The sequence below is a fragment of the Salvia hispanica genome, chromosome 4, assembly GCF_029641045.1.
Source record: "Salvia hispanica isolate PSC_SH4W2 chromosome 4, Shi_PSC_v1, whole genome shotgun sequence".
NCBI lineage: Eukaryota > Viridiplantae > Streptophyta > Magnoliopsida > Lamiales > Lamiaceae > Salvia > Salvia hispanica.
In genome coordinates this window covers 34,713,651-34,737,120 of record NC_142695.1, presented here as the reverse complement: position 1 = coordinate 34,737,120, position 23,470 = coordinate 34,713,651, and the positions used below count along the sequence as shown (strand labels likewise).

Genomic DNA, 23,470 nt, shown 5'->3' with positions numbered 1-23,470 from the left:
TTCTTCCGCGAATTCCCTTCACCGCCTACCCCGATGGCTAATTTAGCCTGGGCCGGCGTCAATCGTGCCCTTTATCGTTCCTCCCACCACTCTGGGTAGCCTAATCGCTTGAAGCACGTCTCCCATGTGTGTTTCTGCTTCCCATAGTGAGAGCACCAAAGTTTGGAGGTGTCCGGCCGATTTCCCGAACGGCCGGTAGCGGCGGGGCGCGGCGGTGGTGGCTGACCAGTGCGGTTTGATGGGCGTTGACTTTGAGCGGTGAGTCCGTGTTCGATCCCCCTCCCCCCCCCCCCCCAAGTGATGAATCGGTTATTCCAGGAGCTCCTCCGGTTGGTGGAGAGGATGCCGGTGGCATGATGTTGAGTCGAGCCGCCTCCTTCTTCACCATTCCATAGGCAGCCTCAACTGATGGGGTGGGCTCCTCCTTCAGAATCTCTCGCCAAATTGAATTATATTTCTGATTCAATCCCGTCAGGAACTTAATCAGCCTTTTCTCACTGGAGTGTACTCGGAATTGGTCGATTCCTTTGTCACAACAGCTGATTGGTTGTTTTTGGCATCGATCGATGATGATCCACATCCCGTGAATCTTTCGGTAGTACGTTTCTAGATCCAGATTACCATGTTTGATATATATTGCTTGTTCTTCCAAGTTGTAGATGAGATATCGGTCCGCCTTGTTCTCGAACGTCACTGCCAGGCTGTCCCACAGCGCTTTGGATGTTTGGTGATGTGCGAAATCGGCGATAATGTCGTCTTCGATGTTGTCGACTATCCATGAGAATACCACCAAGTCATTTTCCTCCCACACGTCGAACCCCTTGCTCCCTGGGTTCGGTGGTTCGTTCTTGATGTATGAGTAGGCTCCTCGGCCTCCAATTTTCACTTTGATCAGTCGTGACCAAAGGGGATGGTTCTTGTCATTTAGTTTAAAGGCAATGGTGATGTTCTTGCTATTCCTCAATCTTATCGTTTGTTCTGGATTGATTTTGGTATCTTCTTTTGTGTCTGACATTTTCTGGTTGTAGGGTTCGGTTTATCTGGATTTGGTTTTGGTTAAAAAAGGTCGAGAATTGGTATTGGCTATGATGAGATTTCTCTGAGCCTAGGATCGTGTTTTTTGCTCTGAGGCCATGTAGAAATCAGTAGAAAGGGTTCATTCTTATTCACTGAACGGTATAATGCATAGTTACATATTTATAGGCTAGCAATGTATTTTTGGTATAATATTCTCCCAATCAATTACACAATATTTCTCCTAATTTTATGTGATCTCATACTAATTCTATGCGATCTTCTTCCAACATCATGCAATCTTATCATTCTAGAATAATAATTCAAGATTTGAATCCAGCTTCATCTATTGACCACATAAAATATGAAACAAAAAAAATTGGACAAATAAATATTCACACAGAATTGGACAAATAATAGAGTGTAAATTCGTGTATCTAGGGTGCACTAAATTTCCAAAAAATATTCAACTACTGATAAATACAACCATTTGCACCCTTCGACACATTGTTGATAAATTCAAAGTCAAGTACTAATAAATAAGGCATTTTGCACACTTCAGACACATTGCTGATAAATTTCAAGTGCTCATAAATACAAGCATTTTGCTCAGGTACTCATAAATACAGGCATTTTGCACACTTCGACACATTGCTAATAAAATTCAAGTATGGATTATGCTAATAATCCAATTTTTGCAGGCATTTTGAATCCTTCGACATATTCACATTGCTGAAAAATACACACATTTTGCATCCTATTGCTGAATTATACCAATTTCCGACCCAACTTTGGGTGAATTTCCGGAACCCATGGAAAACACGAATATGTCGAAGCTAAATTGAGAAAAACCTTACCTCGTCACCAATGTTATCAATCTCGTATGGCGGCTTATGGCGGTTCGCCTAAAAACCGCCATAGGGATATGGCGTCTTAATATGGCGGATATGACGGTCAATAATTAAATAAATAAAATAATACTTATATATTTATATATAATTCCAAAATTAGAAAATAATAAAAATATAACATCTAAAACTCTTAAAGCAATTAATAAATCATAAAATAAAACTCTAACCCCCATGTTTCTTGCGTAATGCCCCATTCCTAAATGCAGTACACGCAATGTTGTCAAATGGCAGATATGGCGGTGCTATGGCAGCGCCATAGTGCTATGGCGTTTCCCCCACCGAACGCCATGCCATAGCGCCATGGCACCGCCATATCCGCTATTTGATAACATTGCTCGTCGCTGATATGGCCGCCCTTGTCTTCTCCGACGCGAAGAAGGAAGAGATTTGAGTTGGTTTCGTATTGTGAATTGAAGGGGAAATAGGGAAGCTGCCCTTGTCTTCTCCGTCGCGAAGAATGAATAAACTCAATTAGGTTTCATATTGTGAATTGAAGGGGAAATAGGGAAGCGCCGCCCTTGTCTTCTCCGTCGCGAAGAATGAAATGCTCAATTAGGTTTCATATTGTAAATTGAAGGGGAAATTGGGAACGTTGGGGTCATTTGAGATATTTCATCTCCAGATGCGCGTAACTCACAGATGCAGAAACGGTAAATGAGGTAAACCCCCAAGTTTCACTAACTCAAGAAACAAGATCTTTCGCCGGGCCTTGGCCCAAAACTCAGGCCATGGAGTTACCGAAACTGACGAACCAAACATTGGATAACTTGAGAAATGGGTCGGTTAGCAGCCCTAACTGACCAACCAAACGCTCCATAAGTTATACTTGAAACATAGAATTATATCAATTGTGCCGAAGACAAATATCAGTTGTTTGTCAAATACTATATCGCATCAAACCAAAATTATAAATGAAAGTAAGAATCACGTAGTAAAATTTTCTATCAACATAAAATTACAAAACCAAAAACTATCAATCATCACAAGATAACAGAAATTATTATACATGATACAATCATCAAACCAACACGCAATGAAAATTACCTTGGATTTCAATACAAACATCCATCAGGGAGCATGTATTAAGCAAATTCTGAAGGAGTAGATAGCTTAATTTGGTGAAGTCGTAATTTAGTTCAAAACAGAAAATTGAACTTCGAAATTTAATCAAAGACATTCGATTTGGATCGGATGTTGCTGTAGAACTGGTCGAAACTTGTAGAATGATTGAATAAATGATGGAATAAATGAATTACTATGTCAAAACAGAGGATTTGAATTCGATTGAGTTACACCATGTATGTATACCACATAATGATTACTATGACAAAACAGAGGATTTGGATGAGATTGAGTTATGTATACCACATAATGAATAATTGAATCTGCTCAATTATCCCTTATTTACAAATTAACCCAATCATTGACTGTAATTTAATTTTGCAACCCCCCAATTCCAACCTCAATCTCAATCTCAATCTCAATCTAGGGTTTTCTAATTCCATGGCTTCTGCTGCTTCTTCTTCTTCGTCGTCGAGAATGTCGTGCTTCCAGTGCCAGGATTCCACCTTCAGTCCCGCCAATTTCAGAAACGGCTGGCGCCTCCGCAGTGGCGAGTTCGCTCCACTCTGCCCCCGCTGCGCGTCAGTACACACGCATTTTGTTCAAATCATGAAAATAAACAGAGCTTCTCATGTATTTTAGCTTGCATAAGTTTTTAATTGCATATTTTGTGTGATAACATGACACAACTGTGGTGTTATCCATTAGTCATTTCCAAATTGCCTTGATGTAAATACATGTTGATTGTGATACTTTTCTTATTAATTTTGTTTTCTTTAGTTGTTTATATGATGATGGAAGGTTCTGCGAGACCTTTCATTCAAATGATGATGGTTGGAGGGACTGTGGATCTTGTGGCAAGGTCAGCTCATCCAAGCTGTTACTCCTACAAAATCAGCCATTTTTGTTTTTTGTTTTTTTGCTTTTCTCTTATAATTAATTATATTATCAGACATGTAATTAACATGGTTTGTCCCCTGCATCTGTGTTAATGCTGTCATTGTTTGAATACAGCTAGTTCACTGTGGATGTATCGTATCTTTCGGCACTCATTTGCTCTTGGACTTTGGTGGTGTGATATGCATGGAGTGCTCAAGGTTGAATTTTCTATTGGTACGACAAAATTGAAATTCGTTCTAATTTACATCCTTAGTGCATGAGAGACTAATGCTGCTATCTGCTCTGGAAATGACTTTTAAAGAATCTAATTTAGTTCTAACTCCAGGCACGTAAGCGATGTCTGTCTCTCGAACCTGAGGTAAGAGCTAGAGATCCTCGTTTGGAATCATCTGGGCAAGCCCCAGTTGAAGCCCAGTACTGGCCTTGGATGGCTGATTCAGAACTACATAAAATCTCTCGAAAGTATCCTTTTTTACCGTATTCTGAATTTGTTGCTGCATTCTAGTCAATGTATATGCATCTGATCTCAGCTAGGGACCATTTAATGCTTTGAAACTTTGATCCCATACTGTCTTAATTTATGATCTTTTTGTCAAAATACTAAGACTAAAACTTATGTTTGCTTATCTTGGCAATAATGAAAATGATCCTTGACCCTCTATAAGCCCTAAAGCTACTGTCACTCCTCTGTTTGAAAAGATACTATCTGCTGCTGACGCTGACCTTAAACTAGCACGCCTTATTATACCGCAAACATGTGCAGAGGTGAGCATTACTTCTAAGTTACATTTCAGTTGCTCTGCATATTAGTTCTTGTCCCATTGATTATCTGGTTTCAACCAGAATTTTTTCCCTGATATTTCTGGCTTGCATGGCTTACGCATCAAAATACAAGATATTGATGGTAATGAGTGGGAGTTCCATTATCGATACTGGCTTGATGGTGGAAGCAGGATTTATGTTCTGGAGGGGCTCAGAGATTATATGATATCGAAGAAATGTCAGTCAGGTGATACAGGTACGCTTGCGATTCATTTGTTGGACGGCAAAGTCTAAATGCCAGAAGGAAAAAAACTTAATACCATAACTTGCTATCATGATTATCAATTAGAACTACACTGACAAAGTCAGACTAGTCCCTAATCTCTTGGTTTGATACTACCCGGCTGAACTATCTCGTAGCATTGTTCTCATTCACCAAGGTGTCTTCTAATCCCGAAAATGGAAAATTTTTTGCAGTTACGTTTTATCGAGTGGAACCAGGAGGAAAGGTGGTGATGGGATTAAGGAAGATGCTTGGTAGCCCACAGCTCCAAAGGTATGGCCTTTCCCTGTTAAAACCAGCATTGTTCAACGCTTTTCTAGTTTACAACATAACTTAACAAAATGGTCTAGTGTAATGACAACTTTTCTAAAATGCCACTCATTGGTTTCTTTATGTTTTCATTTCTTCCCAGAATCTAGTGTGGATTATCACAGCCGCAGCTGAAGATTGTAAATATATGTGTTCTTGGACACCGAGGATTGTCCGATTGTGTCTACGAGAATTTTGTTTTAAAATTTGTCAGCCTTGTCTTCTTAAATTTACATGGTAAATACTTCAATTGTATATAGTATTTCCTGGTGGCTCAACTTCAGTGGAGTATTATGTAAACTAATGATAATTGTTCCTTTTTGAATTTGACGTGTTACTTGCAATTTCAATACTCATTTTGGACATTTCTTAGTACTTCAATAATCAATTCAATATTTTGAAATCATTAATTGATTCATTCTTCCGAAATCAATGTTTTTTCCAGAAAAATGCAAATTTATTCTTAATTTTGCATTTCATTTACTTCCATCACTTACAAAATGAATTTTTTCTAATTGGAATTTATTAATTTCGAATATTGCTATAAATATTTGTGGAGTTTCTCGAAAATTGAATTGTTTTTTTGAGATATTAGAATTCATTAAGATAGATAAAGGCTGCCCCTAAATTTGCTGTGTTTTCTCAATTTCTTTATCGTTCCCAATTAAGTTGAGTTAAAACTTTAGGGCATGGAGATTAAGAAATTGTGCTAAAAAGTAGGAGAGAGGAATAAAGTAGGAAAGATGAGAGAGTAAAGTAAGTGACGAAATAAAATAATAATGATTACATGTTTGGTTTTTTTTTTTGTTCAGAAAATAAAATGAATCAACTTTATTGAGACATCTCAAAGAGGAATACGACCCAACTTAGTTGGGACGAAGGGTAAATAATTAGCGCTCTCCTCCTCCCCAGTTACAAATGGTGTGATGTCAGTGTCTATGTGGAACAAAACAAACTACTTCCTCCATCCTAGAATAGATGTAATATGATCTTAGGATATGTTTTTATACATTTAGTGAAGAGAGAAATTATATTTTATATATTGATGTGAAGATAACTTTTTAAAGAAATGTGATACTCCATCTATTGTGACATCTATTTTAGGATGTTTCGTACTAGTATCTCTTTTTTCTAGCAAAAATCAATACATCTTTTCTCTTACTTTACTCTTTCTTACTATATTCTCTCTTCATTTTTCTCTCTTTTTCATTTATTACTTTATTCTTCCTTTACTTAACATAGTTTTTCTTATATTGCATGCTGAAAAAAAACACATCAACTACCGTGGAACGAAAGGAATAGTATATATCAGGAACCAGAACATCATCTACTCTGGATTCATCTGGCTCTTATACAGCGTTTGTGGTTCCTTCAATACTCTAAAAAAAACATCATAAACTTGACCATTAAATTTCTGTTAGAAAACGAGGTCTTTTAGTTTCTTAAAAGAAAGAAGAAAAAACAGGTCACAATCTCAGATGTTAGTAGAGGAGTGATTAAAAATCCAATCAGTCCCAAAAGTATTTAAAGCACACCAAGAATAGAACAAACAATATTCTACATATATTACACTAATCCGCTTCGTCTTTTCTTCATGATCAACAGATCAATATTTCAAAAGAACATATAGTAGTATACAAAAGATGCTAGTAAAGAATATCACAATCTTTAACCAAATTATTACTCGGACACACCTTCAAGCTCAAGTCGTTCCCCTACAATAGTTTACAACCCCCAAATACAGGAGAAAAGAACTTGAATAGCTGCTATTTCTGTGAATAACTGTGTAATGTGCTATGGAAGGTCCAAATACCCGTTTCCATGTTCAATGTTTTGTGAAGAACCCTTGCGTCAAGGAGGAAAAATCGTACTCTTTTCCTGATTGTGAAGAACCGGATGAAAGTGAGGATGCATTCTGTTGTTGGCCAGCTACAGGCATACTGCCATTACTAGATGCATTATTTCCCATTGCATACGGGCTGCATGAAGAAGTTAGCGGCATGAGTTTCAACTGCCTAGCTTTAATTGAACATTTGAAAACAGCTTTAAAAATATACAAAGTGACATGACTCTATTTCTCTGGCACGGAACGAACATGAGCTTAAAAAAAATAGAGAAGAAACTTCAAGTCTCAAATAGAAGTCGGAATTTGCATTTGGTGCAGAGGTCATATTTCATCTATAGAATCTAGTATAACATATCAATAAGCTTATTATTTACATACTCAACTTAAGAGAATCTATGGAAGCTAGTAATTTAGACAGTTGCAGATAAGGAAAGTTTATTTTTATTCCATTGTTGTACAGATATATCATAGTTCGCATTATATATCACTAAATAGAGTAAGAGAGCAGTAGATCATTTTATGCAAATTACATTGCATATGGGGCTTTATATACAAACTTACAAAGCATGCTACTGAAAGCTATATTGTTGAATATTCATTGAAATTACAAGTAAACGTTAACCATGTCATCTTATATCTTTGGAGGATATGGTGGGAGAATATGGACTTTATTTAACTTCGTAGAAATACATGGTCATGAAGATACATATTCCAAAATGCATCTTCCAGAATAATTGATAAACAGTAAGACAACTCTATCCAAACCATGTTCCCAGAAGAAAAAAGTTAGACTAAATATTTCGCATATGTTTCACGCACATACCTGGATGTTGGGAGAGCAAAAGAATTTCCGATTGGTCGAGGTGGTCCCATATTTCCCATCTGTTAAAAGAGCATAAAAAACAAGAACATGGGTACATCCGTGTGTTGAACTTTTAAATATATATCACCACAAATCACTTATTTTCTACCTGCATATACTTCACTATTTCAGCTTTCTGAGCGTCTGTCATCATCATTCCAGGGAACTGGTAACCAGCATTTGGCCAACTTTGGTTGGGCAAGTTGGTACCATTAAGCCCTACTTGTGTGTTGTTAGGAGCTTTTGGCATTGATGCAGAAGCATTTGCTGCAGCAGCCATTAAAAGTGACTGTTGTTGAGCTAGAATAGCAAGTTGTTGTTGGTGAGCAGTGAATGGAGAAACAATATTGGACTGCAACATGACAAAGCAAAAAAGATAGGTCAAACAATGGACAGCAATAATAGCAATATGAAAGTCTAGTTTTCTCTCAGATCATTCATCATCATAAAATTCTAGCCTTTCTTATACTTCATTTTTGAAAATTTAAGATGAACCTTTTTTATCTTAAGGATTTTTCAGGGTTGATTGTGCCTGGAAGGGGTGTGTGACTAATATACATCTCAAGAATCCGGCACAAGACATACCTTCTCAAAAAGAGACATAATATCAGTTTTAACATCTTTTGGGGGATTCACTGCTGTTGAACTAGGTGCAATTGGTGGTGAATCCTTGAAAAGATCTTCAATTCCAGAAGCAGGCTGTGATTTGTTTTCATCAAGTTTTGCTGGAGTGGTCTTTTCTGTTGAGGACGACACATCAGCAGCTGCAGTTACAAACAGAAACATGAACAGCAGCCAAATTGCAAAATACAAAGATGGTATGAATTTCTTCAAGGTTTGAAGCCACCCCTCCCCCCTCCTCAACCCACAAAAGACAGGACAGAAGAAAACATGTCTGGAATCCAACACCAAAATTTGCAAGATAGTTCAGACATACATTGAAATCCTGCCCACGTATTATCGTCCCTGGAAGCTCCAGTAGTAGTTTCACCAGAACCATCCATAGAAAGCATGTTGAAAAGATCAGTTGCATAATCAACTTTTGGGGGAGAGATCTTCTCTTCAACCTGCTTTGAAGGTTCAGCAGTCAGAGCTGTCTCTACTTTCTGAACCACTTGCTCAGTAACTGCAGCTGGAGCTGGAGCTACCTATCATCAGAAAGAAAAATAAGGGCCTTCATTTTAAACTTCAACAGATTAAAGGGCATCAATAAATGATACTTTAAATAAGAAATATTAACGCAGTCAGTTGGAACAGTAACAATAGCTTTAAAAACACAATGTGTAGGAGATCAAATTTCCATTGCTTTTCCAAACATTGGATATAGCTAGAAACAAGACGGCTAGTTGTTTTCTTGGATATCAATGAAGATTGATAGCTTATCCCTTCCCTTCCACGATCACATATATTCGTAGGAAGCTACATTGCTCAATTGGGAGTTTAGTTGCTTGAAATATATTGGTGAACTCCATTGCAAAAATATGTACAAAAATATGTTCATAATATCCTAGAGAGCTGAGAAACCAAAGAAAATAAAACAAATGTATGCCAGAAGACATACTTGTTCTGCAGCTTTAGGAGGCACAGGCACACTCATTCTGACAGCAGGAATGCTTTGTCTTGTACTAGGTGCTGGAACATTCTTCCTCTCAGAAGAGTTGCCAGTACTGCTGAAATGTCCGTGCCCACTTCTATCACTAGGTCGTTGCCTCTGGACAGAAACTATTTCTTCAGTTCTCCTAGGAGGTGACTTCAGATTCCCATCCTTTGATACCCATCTCTTATCTTCATACCTTAATAGATTATAACAGAAAATACATGATCAGCTTTTGGTACCCGCCTGGCATATGTAATGCATGTGCATAATGAAAGTTCTTCAGAATAAGAAGCCCATACTTTGCACGAATGAAATTCTCAATCCCAACTCTATCATAATTCGGAGGAAGCTCTGCTTCCCAGTAGCTGTTTGCCTTTTCATTTCCCATAGCTACATTCACGATGGAAGAATAATTTTAAACATTACTTCCAGAATTAAAAAAAATCACCAAAGAGGTACATGCATCGAATTCTTACAGTGAATAAATGCAACCTGTTCAGGAAGCCATGTGTCAAGTGTAGCAGATCTCACCTACAAAAACACAAAACGTATGAACAAACAAACCACAAGTAGCATTCAAAATCTATTACCAATGCAGCAAAGTAAAGAGAAATTATATTGGGCTTGACGAAAAATCTTTGTTATTACAATTGAAGAAAAAGATCCTCAAACAACAACTGGGAAAATTCAGGACTGCTAGGTTAGCCACAACTCGCCTGACGAAAAATCTTTGTTATTACAATTGAAGAAAAAGATCCACAAACAACAACTGGAAAAAGTCAGGACTGCTAGGTTAGCCACAACTCATAAAAAGTTTCATTGTTTAGAAACATGCATGTAGGAGAGTTAATCAATAACGCCACTGTAAAGAAAATATTAAATTATATTAATGCCCCTTCCCAAATAAAAGAAAACATAATTTCAAAATTAATGAAAATAAAAGCAAAGAAAAAAGCTCCACTTTCACTAGATAAGAACCAGTGAAAATGTCATCCAATTACAAAATGCAAATCTGAGACAATAAGTCAATCTTTGCCAATATAGAATATCAAGAAATGCCAAGTCCTAACATATTTCATAATTTCATAATGCAGTAAATTTATTCTATGCAGCCTTCAATTTCATTTTTTGGTTAGTGCAAATTTAACAGATCACTAAAACTACGACAATGCAAATTATCTACTTCCAATACACAAAAATCACTAGTATTTAATAATAATATTCCCTCCGTTCTGCGGTACTGGAGGCGTTTCTTATCGGCACGCAATTTAAGAAAAACTGTGTTAAGTGAAGGAAGAATAAAGTAGGGAATGAAAAAGGTAGAGAGATGAAGACAGAATAAACTAAGCGAGAGTAAAGTAAGAGAGAGGAAATGTGTTGACTTTTACTAAAAAGGGAAATGACTCCACTACTATGGAACGTACCAAAATGGCAAACAGACTCCACTACAATGGAACGGAGGGAGTATATTGGAATTAAAGAACCAGTTGAGAAACAATTCAAACAAGTATTCTAAAGTGACACAGCATCACCAATTACAGAGATCCAAATGTTTTTGGTTTCTTCTAAAAATATTGTACTAGTGATGCTTAGAAAATCTGACATTTAGCTTAAATCACGGCTGTGATTGAAAGATTGTCAAAGTGCAGCTTACAAATAGATGCATAAGTCAGATGATCTCATGTAGTGCTTTAACTCTGGTGGTGGTAACAAAACAAAGAGCAATGTAAAGCTAAAAACATCTAGAATTAGAAATGAAATAAACATCGCCATTATTGCATGAGTAAACCAGTAAGAGAAAATTAATAAATGTCACCTTTGATATGTGCACTCCAAGACTTCTGTGGATTCCAGAGCATTGCATGCATATGAATATGCCTAAGTTCACACTAGCCCATCGAGGACCTCTGCATTCCAAACGGAAAAAGAAAATTAACCAAAATAAGAATATAAGAAATCAATGATATGTTATTGTTATTATCCATGAAAACAGAAGGTATACTTTCCCAGCTACAAAATGGAATAAGGTGCACAATATACTTAGGCAACGTGTTGCATTATTTCCCATACTTAGTTGATTCAGAAAAAAATATTTTGAAAATTTGCATAAATACTTACTTGCTTTTGCAATCAGCGCATTCCCTATTTTCGGGTAACTTAAGAAGTCCTTCCAAAATCTGACAGAACAGAGATAATTGATGTCAACCCACAGGAGAAAACAACAGAGGGGGGCACGGATTCTATTCTACATGAAATAAACATATAGTTAACCAAAAGATTTTAGCATGACAATAATAGAATCGGCACCCCAGAAGTACAAAAAAGTCCCTTCTCAAAAGCTACTGTGCAACCATTGTAAAAGGTTTATATGACAAGGCTGAAATGCATTACATTATTTGTTAGAAACTGAGAATTCTATTCCTCCTGCAACATCCAGATCTAAACTGTTGTCTATAGGTATTAAACAACCCTTGTAAAAGGTTTCTATGACAAGGTCACAAGGCTGAAATGCATTACATTATTTCTTAAAAATCTACAACTCCAGTAACATCCAGATCTAGATTGTTGCCAGTATAACAGCTCGTGATTTTGGTTTTCATAATTCAATCTGACTATTTACAAGATACAAAAACTTAATCAGAAATAATTACTTAAACTGGTCTGGCTTTTGCTTTTGTATATAATAGAATCTACAACCAATTTGACTCCAAACAAAATTGTTCAAATATCTTAGCTCTTCATATCTAAAGAGAAAGACAACTAAAATAGTTACTCCATACAGATTAAGTTTCTTCTCATCAAGCAATAATTCACATGATTCCATCCCTGAATTGCAACCAATACAGTTTCAGCTACACAAGAAATAGACGATGGGCACAATCTACTCATCAACAGACCAGCCTCAAAGCGACACAGATATCCAGCTAAACAGCAATCTAAATCTAGATCGAGATCAAAATAAACCGAACCAAAGCCGAACAGTATTTATCACAAACGCATCTGGAAACAAAAACCACGCAAGCACCTTAGAAACGCGTATTTCTAATCAATCACAACCAAAAAACAACCGAATCAGACGATTCAATAGTCTATAAACGCAAAAAAAATAAAAAAACGACGTAAATAACAGTAGAACATATCCAGATTAGCTGAAATTAACCGGTTGAATATGAAGAAAAGGAGATCGAAAGAAAAATAGGGAAAATTGAAATCCAGAAAGGAAATGGAACCTTCCGATGCTTGGCGTTAAGCTCCTTGGATACGCCGGCCTTCTCATTCATGGTGATGATTCCGAATCCGCGGGGAGAAGAAGGGTGAAGAGAATGAGCAGCGATCTCTTCCTCTCCCTCTTCGATGAGATAGATTGAATGAGAATGGAAATCACAGAGAAAAAATGCACACCGGCGTTTGTTTCTCAATTGACTTTTTTATTTGTCTCTAAATAAATGTGTTTATTTATCTTTTTCTGGATTACTGCAATTTTCCGATTTAATTATGTGGTGTAGTTATGTCTAATGGATTTTTTTTCCCCTCTAAATTAAAGTATTATAATAGAAATAATATATGTGACTGTATATATATAGTAATCTATTTATTGGTGGACGGTGGTGGCGTTTATAATTGTACGTTATAAATCAATGTAGAAAACTTGAATTTTACTAATCTTGTACTCCCTTCGTTCCATTGTAATGGAAGCAAAACTTTTCAGCACGGAGATTAAAAAAAGTTATACTAGGTGAATTAAGTAAGGAGAGAATAAAGTGGAAAATGAAAAAGATAGAGAGATGAAAATAGAAAAAAGTAAGAGAGAGTAAAGCAGGTGTGGAAAAATGTGTTGACTTTTACTAAAAAGGGAAATGACTCTATTACTATGGAACAGATAGAAATGGAAAAACGCCCCTTGTAGCAAAAAGAACGGAGGGAGTACTATAATACGGAGTACTCCCAAATCAATAAAATCATACTCACAGTCTAATTTGGTGTTCGCTTACCATCACGGTAAAATTTGAAAACAAAACAATGACTACGATCATGTTAATTTAGCAATTAGTATAATGTTTTATATTGATTTTGTGTGCAAGATTTGATTAATTTAGAATTGCAACTAATTGCTAATTGATTGAAAGGACCCTCAATAAAGAGAGAGCAAGATAAAACAAGAGAAGAAAACAACTCCCAAAATTCATTTGCTACCAAAGTGAATTAATGATATTCGTATCAATATCCACCACATGTTTTAAAACAATTCGAGATATAATATCCAAATATCATGCTTCAAAATAGTAGTCTCCAATAAATGTTCTAAACAAAAATGATTTGCTAAACGACTGTATATTAACAGCAACCGATACATGTAGTATTATCCGTCGCCAATAAACACATTGATACTCATTTATTATACACACATTAAAGCTGAAATACATGTAAAATTCAATTTGATGGATATTTTAATGTGAATGGAGTCATTCAGTTAGGGAGATTCAAAGTTGAAACTGAGTAATGAATAATAACACAATATAAGAAATCATAGCTACTTCCTCCAACAACTTTACTCTTAATTTCAAATTAATATTATTACCCTTTATTTTTGCAAGAATTTTAAGTTCTTCAATTAAATAAAGATGAAATTTTTTGTAGTATTTGAGTACATTAGTATTAGGGGAGTGAAAATATCAATTGCTAACTTATCATTTAATTACTAACTATAGCTAATTTAAGGTCATAGGATTTTAGAAAACGCGAGGTCTACAATTTGCCACGTGTAATTTTCGTTTTTATTAATAAAATCAAAAAAGATAAAAAAAAAAACTCCAAATTAGGATTTTGGATGAAAATGTCAATATAATGTTTCAAAAATATCAACACAATGCTTTGAGAATGTCAACACAATGCTTTTAGAATGTTAACCCATTGCTTATATTGACATTCTACGTGTATTATATTGACATATTTTATATAGTATGTTGACATTTTTGTTGTACGAAAAAAATTTAACAATTTAATTTTTTTTTCAAATTTTGACGTCGGAACATTTGCATGTAGGATATCGTTGGAATCCTTATGAAATTATCTTTAATTTGATGTATGCTATATGAATTCAAAGTTTTGGAATTTCTTTTAAAAGTTAGTTATAACTAAACATGTAGTTAATTGACATTAATACCCCTATTGATATTTTTTGGAATTAATCCTATTGTCTTATTGACGTTTTTCTTTGATCGTATTGACATTTAAGGATTAATGATCTAAGCCCTTAATTTGAATATCTAATGACTATTATTTAATTATAGTTAGCAATTAAGTTATGAGTTAACAATACAACAATCCTCATTAGTATTATGTGTTAATATGTACAATTTGTCCGTCTACTAATGATTGAATATGTAATAGTATTATGTGTTAATATGTACAATTTGTCCGTCTACTATTGAATATGTAATAAATCAATATGTACTAGTTACACCTAACAGTAGTTGAGGATTCGGGGATGAAATTATTAGCTGGTAGGTTTATAATTAATTACTCCATATGTCCCACATAATTTTACCCAATATTCTATTTTAGTCCGTCCCACATAATTTTATCCATTTCACTCTTACCATTTTTTGTAGTGGATCTCATATTCCACTAACTCATTTCTACTCACATTTTATTATAAAATCAATACTTAAAAAGTAGTTATCACATCCCACCAATTTTTTCAACTCACTTTCTATTACATTTCTTAAAACTCGTGTCAAGTCAAACTGTGTAAAATTATGTGGGACGGAGGGAGTATTCGTCACTTTCAAACCTACTAGTACTACATTCTAGTAGCATAATTGTAATTAAAATGTTAACAAATTTGTATTGTGGAAAGTTTAACTTCAATTTGAATAATTTAAAAGACTAATAAACAACCATAACTAGTACATTCACTGATATATCAACACACAAGAAGTGCTTGAGTACAATTGTAGTATATAACAGTATTTCAGTATTGATTTTATAATCGAAACATCGAAACAAGTAAGTAAAATAAAAGTTCAAAGACAATAAAAAATCCAACGACTAGTCAATTATATATAACAACTCAAATTAAACATCAAATACACAATTCTTTAAATGTTATAGAACATCAATTGAAGCAGCCCTATCTCTCAACTGAAAAAAGGTAAAAATTTTGTCCAATAAACAACAAATATTCTATTGGTGGATGGAATGTCGTGTAGCACATATAACAGCACTTTTAACTTTAAAAATTTGGATGAAAAAGTTGTTTATTTTCCAACGCGTTCTGCACCTAAGTTATTATAGGTACGCGTCTTCAAAATTGTTAGTTTTGGTTCGCATAATAAATTGTTCCTACTTATAATTCCAAACTTTATCTAAACTACTAAGTAGTAGCAGTACTAAATTATTTGTTCACTTCTTCTATAATTTAAATGTTTTACCGAAGCCTAAATCCATCCACAATCTATGTAGGAAAACAGTTAGTATAACATTCTTCTTATTCGCGTCATATAAATTATTTATTACTCCTTTTACTTTGTTACATCATCAAGTGGCATGATAGTAATGGTCACACATATGAGGAAAACAATATCTACTTTCATTACGTCACATGGCTTGTTTACTTTTGAATTAGTATCAGCTAGAGAATTGTTAGGAAAATGTGAAGTCTATCATTGAATAAAATATAAGAAAAACTATTAGTTCGTTGATGCACACTTAAACTCCACATTATTACTATGATATTGTCAAGCATTCCTGATTAGCTTGGCTTTCCATTTTCCAAACGGTATAATCCCTCCACAGAATGAGGAAAGAGTAGCGAAGGGCGTGCTTCATCAACTGCGTATCTCCAATCACATTAAACACATAGTTTTCCCCTTTTTATGTTCTGTTTTAACAACTTCCCTAAACTAGGACGCCAAGTTGCAACGACATTGGAGCAGACGACGCTGTCTTCTACCTCCACAGCAGGAGCAATGAGCATTTCCGACAACCTTGGGCAGGAGCCATGACTACACAACCTCTCTTGTCGTTTTTGTGTTTACCAAAATGAACCATTTCCTCTACTCAAAATCTCCTCAACCCATAAACAATGCAGCCTTACTAGGTTCAAAAATCAACTACAAATTTTATTAGTACATAATACAACACGTAAGTAGCTGATGCAACTTAACCAACATACCAAGATGATGCTCACTAATTCACTGGCATCAAGCTTGGTTCTTGCCTTTTTTTTCTTTTCTAACAAAGGCTTCTTTTGGACCTTTGGCAGCAATATTTATAAAGAGACAACCATCGGTCCATAAACCATAGGATATCATCTTTATGTCTGAGAAGATTCCTATTGTTTTATCTAAACTATAAGCACATACATTCATATCAATTTACTCTTTTTCTATTTGTGGATTTTCTTTTTTAAAAGTTTCTCACTGTTAATTTACTGTTTCTGAAAATACAATAAAATCCAAGTGTAAGAACCTGCTCATCACCAACTCCATACTATATAAATCCAGCCATTAACACTGTTTTCCTTATAAGTATATTATTTCTTCTCCCAACGGCCTGGTTTTTATTGTCGACTAGAGCTGAAGGCATGGTCAGCTTCATTCAATTACTAGGCTTAAAAGCTACAGCAGATTGGTCGAACAGCAACTAAGAATACACAATAAAAAAATTTCTGCTTTATAATTCATTTCAACAAAGTACAATATGACTGTAGAAGGAAATGGAAGCTAGCTATAAATTGTATTAATCCAATTGAATATAGAGATACATATGATTGGGCTATGCAAACAAGACTTGGATTCACATTTGCCCCAGCAAACTATATACTGCCTTACTGCAGACACTCGTGTTGTATATTATTAAGGGGGAAAAATGAGGGAATTCCAACAATAGAATAAATTGCAATCACCTTTGTATGCTCGGGTACATAGTATGCAGGTCATCTTCAATCCAAAAGTCGAGTCCACTCAGAGTGACCCATCGCAGAGATGCAAACGAGATCAAGATTTTTTCGTTGTTCACCTGCCACGGGGATTCACTAGTTGAGAGAAAACAGCACTGGTGGCTGCATCTTCAGCATCATCGTCAGTTCCTGAGTTAACTCCATCAATCATGTTTACGCTGTTGTCAAATGGCTCCAACGGTGTTAAAGAAATGCCAGGGATATGGTTAGTGCTATTATCATCAGGCTCCATGAGGGCTGATGTTGTCTCCTCGAGCTGGAGAGCATACTCCAAGTTCCATAAAACATCTCCCATGGAAGGCCTATCAACACCGTGCTCGGCCAGGCATTTTTCCGCTGTCTCACCAAATTTCTTGAGAGAAGCAGTGTTTACCTTCCCTGCAAGATTCTTGTCCATGATATGGTCCAGCATTCCCTTCTTTTGCCAGGTCATTGCCCACTCGGCAATATTCACTTGCTCTCGAGGAAGAACCGGGTTCAGGGCTGGTCTCGTGCAGAGGACCTCCATGAGAACCACGCCAAATGAGTAGACGTCTGATTTCTCAGTGAGCTGTTGCCTCCTGAAGTACTCGGGATCAAGGTATCCGAAGCTACCTTTGACAGCCGTACTCACATGAGTCTGATCAATAGCTGGTCCAGTTTTAGACAGACCAAAGTCGGCCACCTTTGCAACAAAATTCTCATCTAGGAGTATATTGGTTGTCTTCACATCTCGATGAATAATGCTCTGAGCCGCTCCAGTATGGAGGTAATGAAGCCCCCTAGCTGCACCGATGCATATTTCCAGACGCAGTTTCCAGGAAAGAGGTGGGAGATCTGTTCCATAGAGATGGCTCCGGAGGGGCCCATTTGCCATGTATTCATACACCAAAATCATCTCAGACCGCTCATCGCAGTAGCCAATAAGTGACACGAGGTGACGATGGCGAAGCTTGGACAACATTTCAATCTCAGTTCGAAATTCAGCAATACCTTGCTCGGATCTCGGATTCCCTCTCTTCACAGCCACCCTAGTCCCATCCTCCAGAGTTCCTTTGTACACCCTTCCGAAACCACCAACACCAAGTAGCATGCCTTCATCAAATTTATTAGTTGCATCCATTATTTCTTGAAACGTGAAGAACCGGCCAAGACTGGAGGAACCTAACGAGATGCAACTGGCTGTACCACTCTTCTGAGAAAGGGTGGACATTTTTGTCATGGTCAAAGAGTTTCCATACATGGGCAGAGGAAGCCACGAACTTCCCTGGTTGGCTTCCTTCGACCTACGAGCCACCAAGCAGAAGCAACACAATCCACAAAGGATTAATGCAACCACAGCACCAACCACAGAGCCGATTATGACACCAGTTTTATGCTTTTTGGGAGGCAGCACAAGGAGAGTATCCACGGGCAAGCTTCCAGTCAAGCTTTTGGCTTCATTGCTGATTTTCATGACTTCAAGACCATTCAATATGGCATTTGGAAAATCAGCATTAATGTCAGGACCAACGCTTAATGTGAGAGTATCTGAACCTTCAGGAACTTTGGAGACGAAATCTGTGTAATACGGCACATCCAAATTGCCTGCTTTATTCGATAGATCCAGACTCCCCACAGCAATATCAGTATTGATGTATAGATTAAATATCAGGCTATTCAGAGATTTACTCACAATGTCACAGAAATGCACCCGCAAGAAATACGAGAAACTAGGATCAACTTGGAGGACCCATGTGATGTTGAAGTTCACATTCGACACACTCGCATCTCCCATGGTTTCAGCAGTAGCATAGACATAATTAGGAGCTATCTCGGGTGCAACAGCATCACCATATTTTATATTCAAAGGGTCGACAGAAACATTTGAGGCAGAGCTGTTCACATGGAGATACTTGCCATCATTCTCCCAAGTTCTCCTCAAAGTGTCATTCTGAGCAGTAATCAGAGGACCGCCCATATTTAGCCGATAGATGGTCTCCAAAGCCAGCCCAGAAAGGCCATCAAACTGACCATATGGCGCGACAGACGCCTGGTCAGGAATCAAGCTGTCCGGAACAGACACGACCTCAATGGCATTGACAAAGGCCACAGAGCCATTCGCAGGAATGAACGTGACCAGCAAGCTGTTTGAAGTCACATTAACTGCATACTCTTTGAAGAGATATGAACCCTTGTAGGTATCGAAACTGAAGTTATGCAACAGCACAAAATCCTCAGTCACAACAGTGATGGAAGCAGAAGTCAGATTTTGACCGGGAAGAGGGTAAAAGTGGAGGCGAACCCAGTGTCGACCCTGTCGCTTTATATCGAATCTGTACGAGGCCGTGCTCCTGAAGACTCGAGCCGACTGATAAATAGGGAAGGGAGCAGTGGAGTTGGAGGTGACAACAAAAGAATCCCCACGGCTTTTCAAAGCAACGGAGGATTGAACTGAATCAGGAACATATGTTTGGCCAAGAAAGATCACATTTTGTGAGGATCCACAGGCAAGCAAGTAGTTATTAGCAGGTGTGAATGCAGCCATTGACACACTGACACCAACAACATAGAGAAACAACACAGCTACAACAACAGCCATATCCATAGCTTTCCTCCACTCCAAACAGATTTCTCAATCAAAATTGGAATTCCACAACTTCCCAAACTTCCTCCTCAGCCAAAATTGATGCAACCTAGGGATTTGCAGATCTATTCAGCCATATATAAAATTGCAGAAAAAAAATTCACAGAAAATAACCGCAGCAACATATGATTACAAAAGAAAAGAGCAATAAATGCACACAATTGTTGATGGAAAGGACAATGTGACAAATTTTTAAGTTCAGTAAAGAGACAAAATCGAAGCTTTAACAACGGAATTACCTCACTTAACGAAGAAGCTGAAAAGGAGTTGCAGTGACGAGGCGAAAAGTGAAACGCATTTCCGACACCATTAAAACTAGAAATTAAGAAGCAGTGGTGCTTTTTTTATGCGAGCTGCACCAGCGCTTTCCAGGCTGTGCAATAGGCTGTCAATTTACTGAGGGAAAAAGAGAAGTTTAAAAAATAATTAGATCAGGTTAGTAAGATACTTAATTGCACAAATTTAATTAAAAACAAAATTTGGTGGTCCGTACACATTTTCATTGGCATGTAGCTAATTATAATTGAAGAATTCAAAGTCCAAATATATGCCACATTTCAATTTGTTTGGATCACCAAATATTTACTCATTCCCATACATGGAAAATTAGGACTATTGGTTAATATTAAAAATTTTACATTAAAAATATTGCGAACCGCATTAACAAAACAAGCACTAATCTTCCATAGTTCCACCCAATAATATGTGTTTTTTGCAAGATGGAAGTCAATTTTAAAATATACCACACGGTATTATTACGCCCACAATAATAATATGACAACCTGTAAGAAAAATGCTTATTTTTTTTGCAAGTTGAAGTCAATTTTGAAATATACCACACAGTATAATTAAAAGACTGATAATTCTTTACACGATACGATAACCTGATACAAACACACACAAAATTAATCCAGCATGAACACACAATTTTCGGAATTGGATACTTATAATGTCGACGCAATAAGAATTTGATAATTTCGGGTTGAATTAGAGTTGGACTATCCGTTAAGAAATAATATTATTATTTTAATAATTATTACTCCATTAAACAAAAAATATTATACTTTAATTTTTTTAAAAATTTAAATCATGATAAAGTTTTAATCATTTTAAATATGTTTTAATTGTGCTTTACGGAGTATCATACTTTATTGTGTAATATCAGGTTGTAATATCAGTTTTTAGTCGCTATCGTGTTGTGTCAAGCTAAATTGTACTCCTATAATAACTTATTATCATTAACAATAGTAGGGCTGACATTTCTTTTGCATGACATGATAACCTATATAAACATGCACGAAGTTATTGGGTTGGGACAGATAAAAACCCTATGATTTCCCGCACACAATAATAATATGACAACTTGTATATTTAACAAGAAAATTGTTGTAAAAATACACACACTGCAATTGTATGGATTTTTGAGTAACAATGTGTAATATACGATAAACTTTATATTACTTCATATGTCTCATGTTACTCGGACTATTCTATTTCTACTTGTCCTAAACTACTTACACTATTTTTATTTTAAATAATGATTATAATATTAATATATTATAGTTTATTAAGTGCTCTCTTGTTAAGTAATCTTTCATTAAATTTAAAATACTAAATTTAAAACCTAACAAGAAGTAGTATGTTTTTGGCATTAATAATTGGGAGCAGAGAGGTTTAAGCTTTGCTGTTGAGTTGAGGTGGTAATGGTAGCGTGGGACCTTCTTCACGCCGTAATGTCACGGAGGAGGAGACCATGCACTTTCACTTGTTTATTTTCTTTTTATATTTTAATTTAGTTGTTCATTTTCTTTTCATACGATTTATCCCATAAAAGTGATTTATTTTCTTCATTTATAAACCTTTTCTCATCACATATTAAGAGCAACTACAATTGTATGTATTGGAAAATCCATTTTTGGTATTGAAGTTGTCATCATCGATCATTAAAAAACCTCTTGACTTTGATGTCGAGACACACCCGAAACTCAAAACCGGGCATCAACGACGATAACTACAAAAGTTCTATAAACACAAGTTGAATCCGCAAAATACAAAAGTTCTATAATCATAGTTTCACTCCATTGAATCTGCCACCGCACTGTTTGACGATCTAGCAGCTGACTAGATGAGCTATTGGGAAGATAACGTCGAAAACAAGGACTGGGACGAGTTCCTCCTCGCCGTAAAACATCGATTCAACCCAGACTTGCTACTCTCTCCTCTATATTACTTTACCAATATCTTATTAAAATCTGTGTCATCAACAAATAAGATTATTTTTTTTGGACGGAGAGAGTATATGATAAGCACTGACGGATGCAGCGTAGGCCAAGGCCCTGCTCCTGCGGGTGCTCTCCTGACGCCAGCTTCAGTTCCCCGCCATGGCAGCCCAGAAATGTCTATGTGAAGATGAAGAGAGAAGAAGGGAGGGTTTACTAATGTGAAGAAATTTTAAAAACTAAAGTGGGTAGAACTATAGCTAGGGTAAAGGGACCTATAAGTTAATAATCATTCTCTTCAATCTAACAAATTTTCTTAATTTTTTAACATTATTAATATTGGTTGTCAGATTCTTTATTCCTTAAATACTACTTCCTCTGTCCAAGAAAGATGGCTCCTTCCTTGGGTGGCACGAGATTTTATGGAACTTAATTTGTGTGTTGATTAGAAAAAGTAAAGTAAGAAAGAGTGAATAAAGTAGAGATAAATGTGCTTCCATTTTAAGTTATGAGTCATCTTGGTTGGGACAAACTAAAAAGAAAAGTGAGGATTAAAAGGGAAGAGGGAGTACTACTCATATTTAAATGAAAACATACTTTTAATTACCAATCAAAATTAAATTGAAATCTATTTAAATATGTTGTGATTTTCTAATTTGATTAAATAAATGTTGATTTTTATTTAACTATAAAACTAATTTCTTAGAGATAGTGAATTGCAGCGGCGCTTTATTTATTTGTTTAATTTAGAATTGCATTTATATAAATTCCGATAGTAATTTGCGAATTATTATTAAATTTATTAATTTTGCAACTAAATAGTCATAAATTTAGGTTTTAATTTGTAATTTATGATTTGTGTGAATATGAGAATGGAGGTTTATTAATTTCATTGTATTATTATTTTTATTATTATTATTATTATTATTATTATTGTTGTTGTTGTTGTTGTTGTTGTTGTTGTTGTTGTTGTTGTTGTTGTTGTTGTTGTTGTTGTTGTTGTTGTTGTTGTTGTTGTTGTTGTTGTTATCTAAAGTCTCCTATAAATTGTAAATATACTCCGTATTATAGTATAAGTTAATATCTCAATCTTAATATTAATATTCAGTTTGTTCTTAAAAAATAGACTACTTTTAG

General features: G+C 35.9%; 3 protein-coding genes across 3 annotated transcripts; 1 reads left to right on the top strand and 2 right to left on the bottom strand.

The window, feature by feature from the left end:
- Positions 1-3,302: 3,302 nt before the first annotated feature.
- On the top strand, positions 3,303-5,566 carry LOC148928532 (B3 domain-containing transcription repressor VAL1-like). Its single transcript, XM_089069966.1, has 8 exons — positions 3,303-3,568; positions 3,768-3,849; positions 4,002-4,100; positions 4,213-4,349; positions 4,553-4,652; positions 4,731-4,905; positions 5,127-5,205; positions 5,345-5,566. Exons 1-8 carry the CDS (start codon positions 3,429-3,431, stop codon positions 5,349-5,351), a joined length of 819 nt encoding a protein of 272 aa, XP_088926092.1. The 5' UTR covers positions 3,303-3,428; the 3' UTR covers positions 5,352-5,566.
- Positions 5,567-6,782: 1,216 nt separating this feature from the next.
- LOC148928531 (ADP-ribosylation factor GTPase-activating protein AGD5-like) lies at positions 6,783-12,977 on the bottom strand. Its single transcript, XM_089057460.1, has 11 exons — positions 12,777-12,977; positions 11,665-11,723; positions 11,363-11,453; positions 10,023-10,077; positions 9,846-9,936; positions 9,511-9,742; positions 8,887-9,097; positions 8,535-8,713; positions 8,059-8,301; positions 7,911-7,969; positions 6,783-7,220 (listed from the first exon to the last, which is right to left on the bottom strand). Exons 1-11 carry the CDS (start codon positions 12,825-12,827, stop codon positions 7,067-7,069), a joined length of 1,425 nt encoding a protein of 474 aa, XP_088913586.1. The 5' UTR covers positions 12,828-12,977; the 3' UTR covers positions 6,783-7,066.
- Positions 12,978-17,207: 4,230 nt separating this feature from the next.
- On the bottom strand, positions 17,208-20,494 carry LOC148928530 (receptor-like protein kinase THESEUS 1). Its single transcript, XM_089057519.1, has 2 exons — positions 20,354-20,494; positions 17,208-20,163 (listed from the first exon to the last, which is right to left on the bottom strand). Exon 2 carries the CDS (start codon positions 20,073-20,075, stop codon positions 17,565-17,567), a length of 2,511 nt encoding a protein of 836 aa, XP_088913645.1. The 5' UTR covers positions 20,076-20,163; positions 20,354-20,494; the 3' UTR covers positions 17,208-17,564.
- Between the last annotated feature and the right edge of the window lie 2,976 nt (positions 20,495-23,470).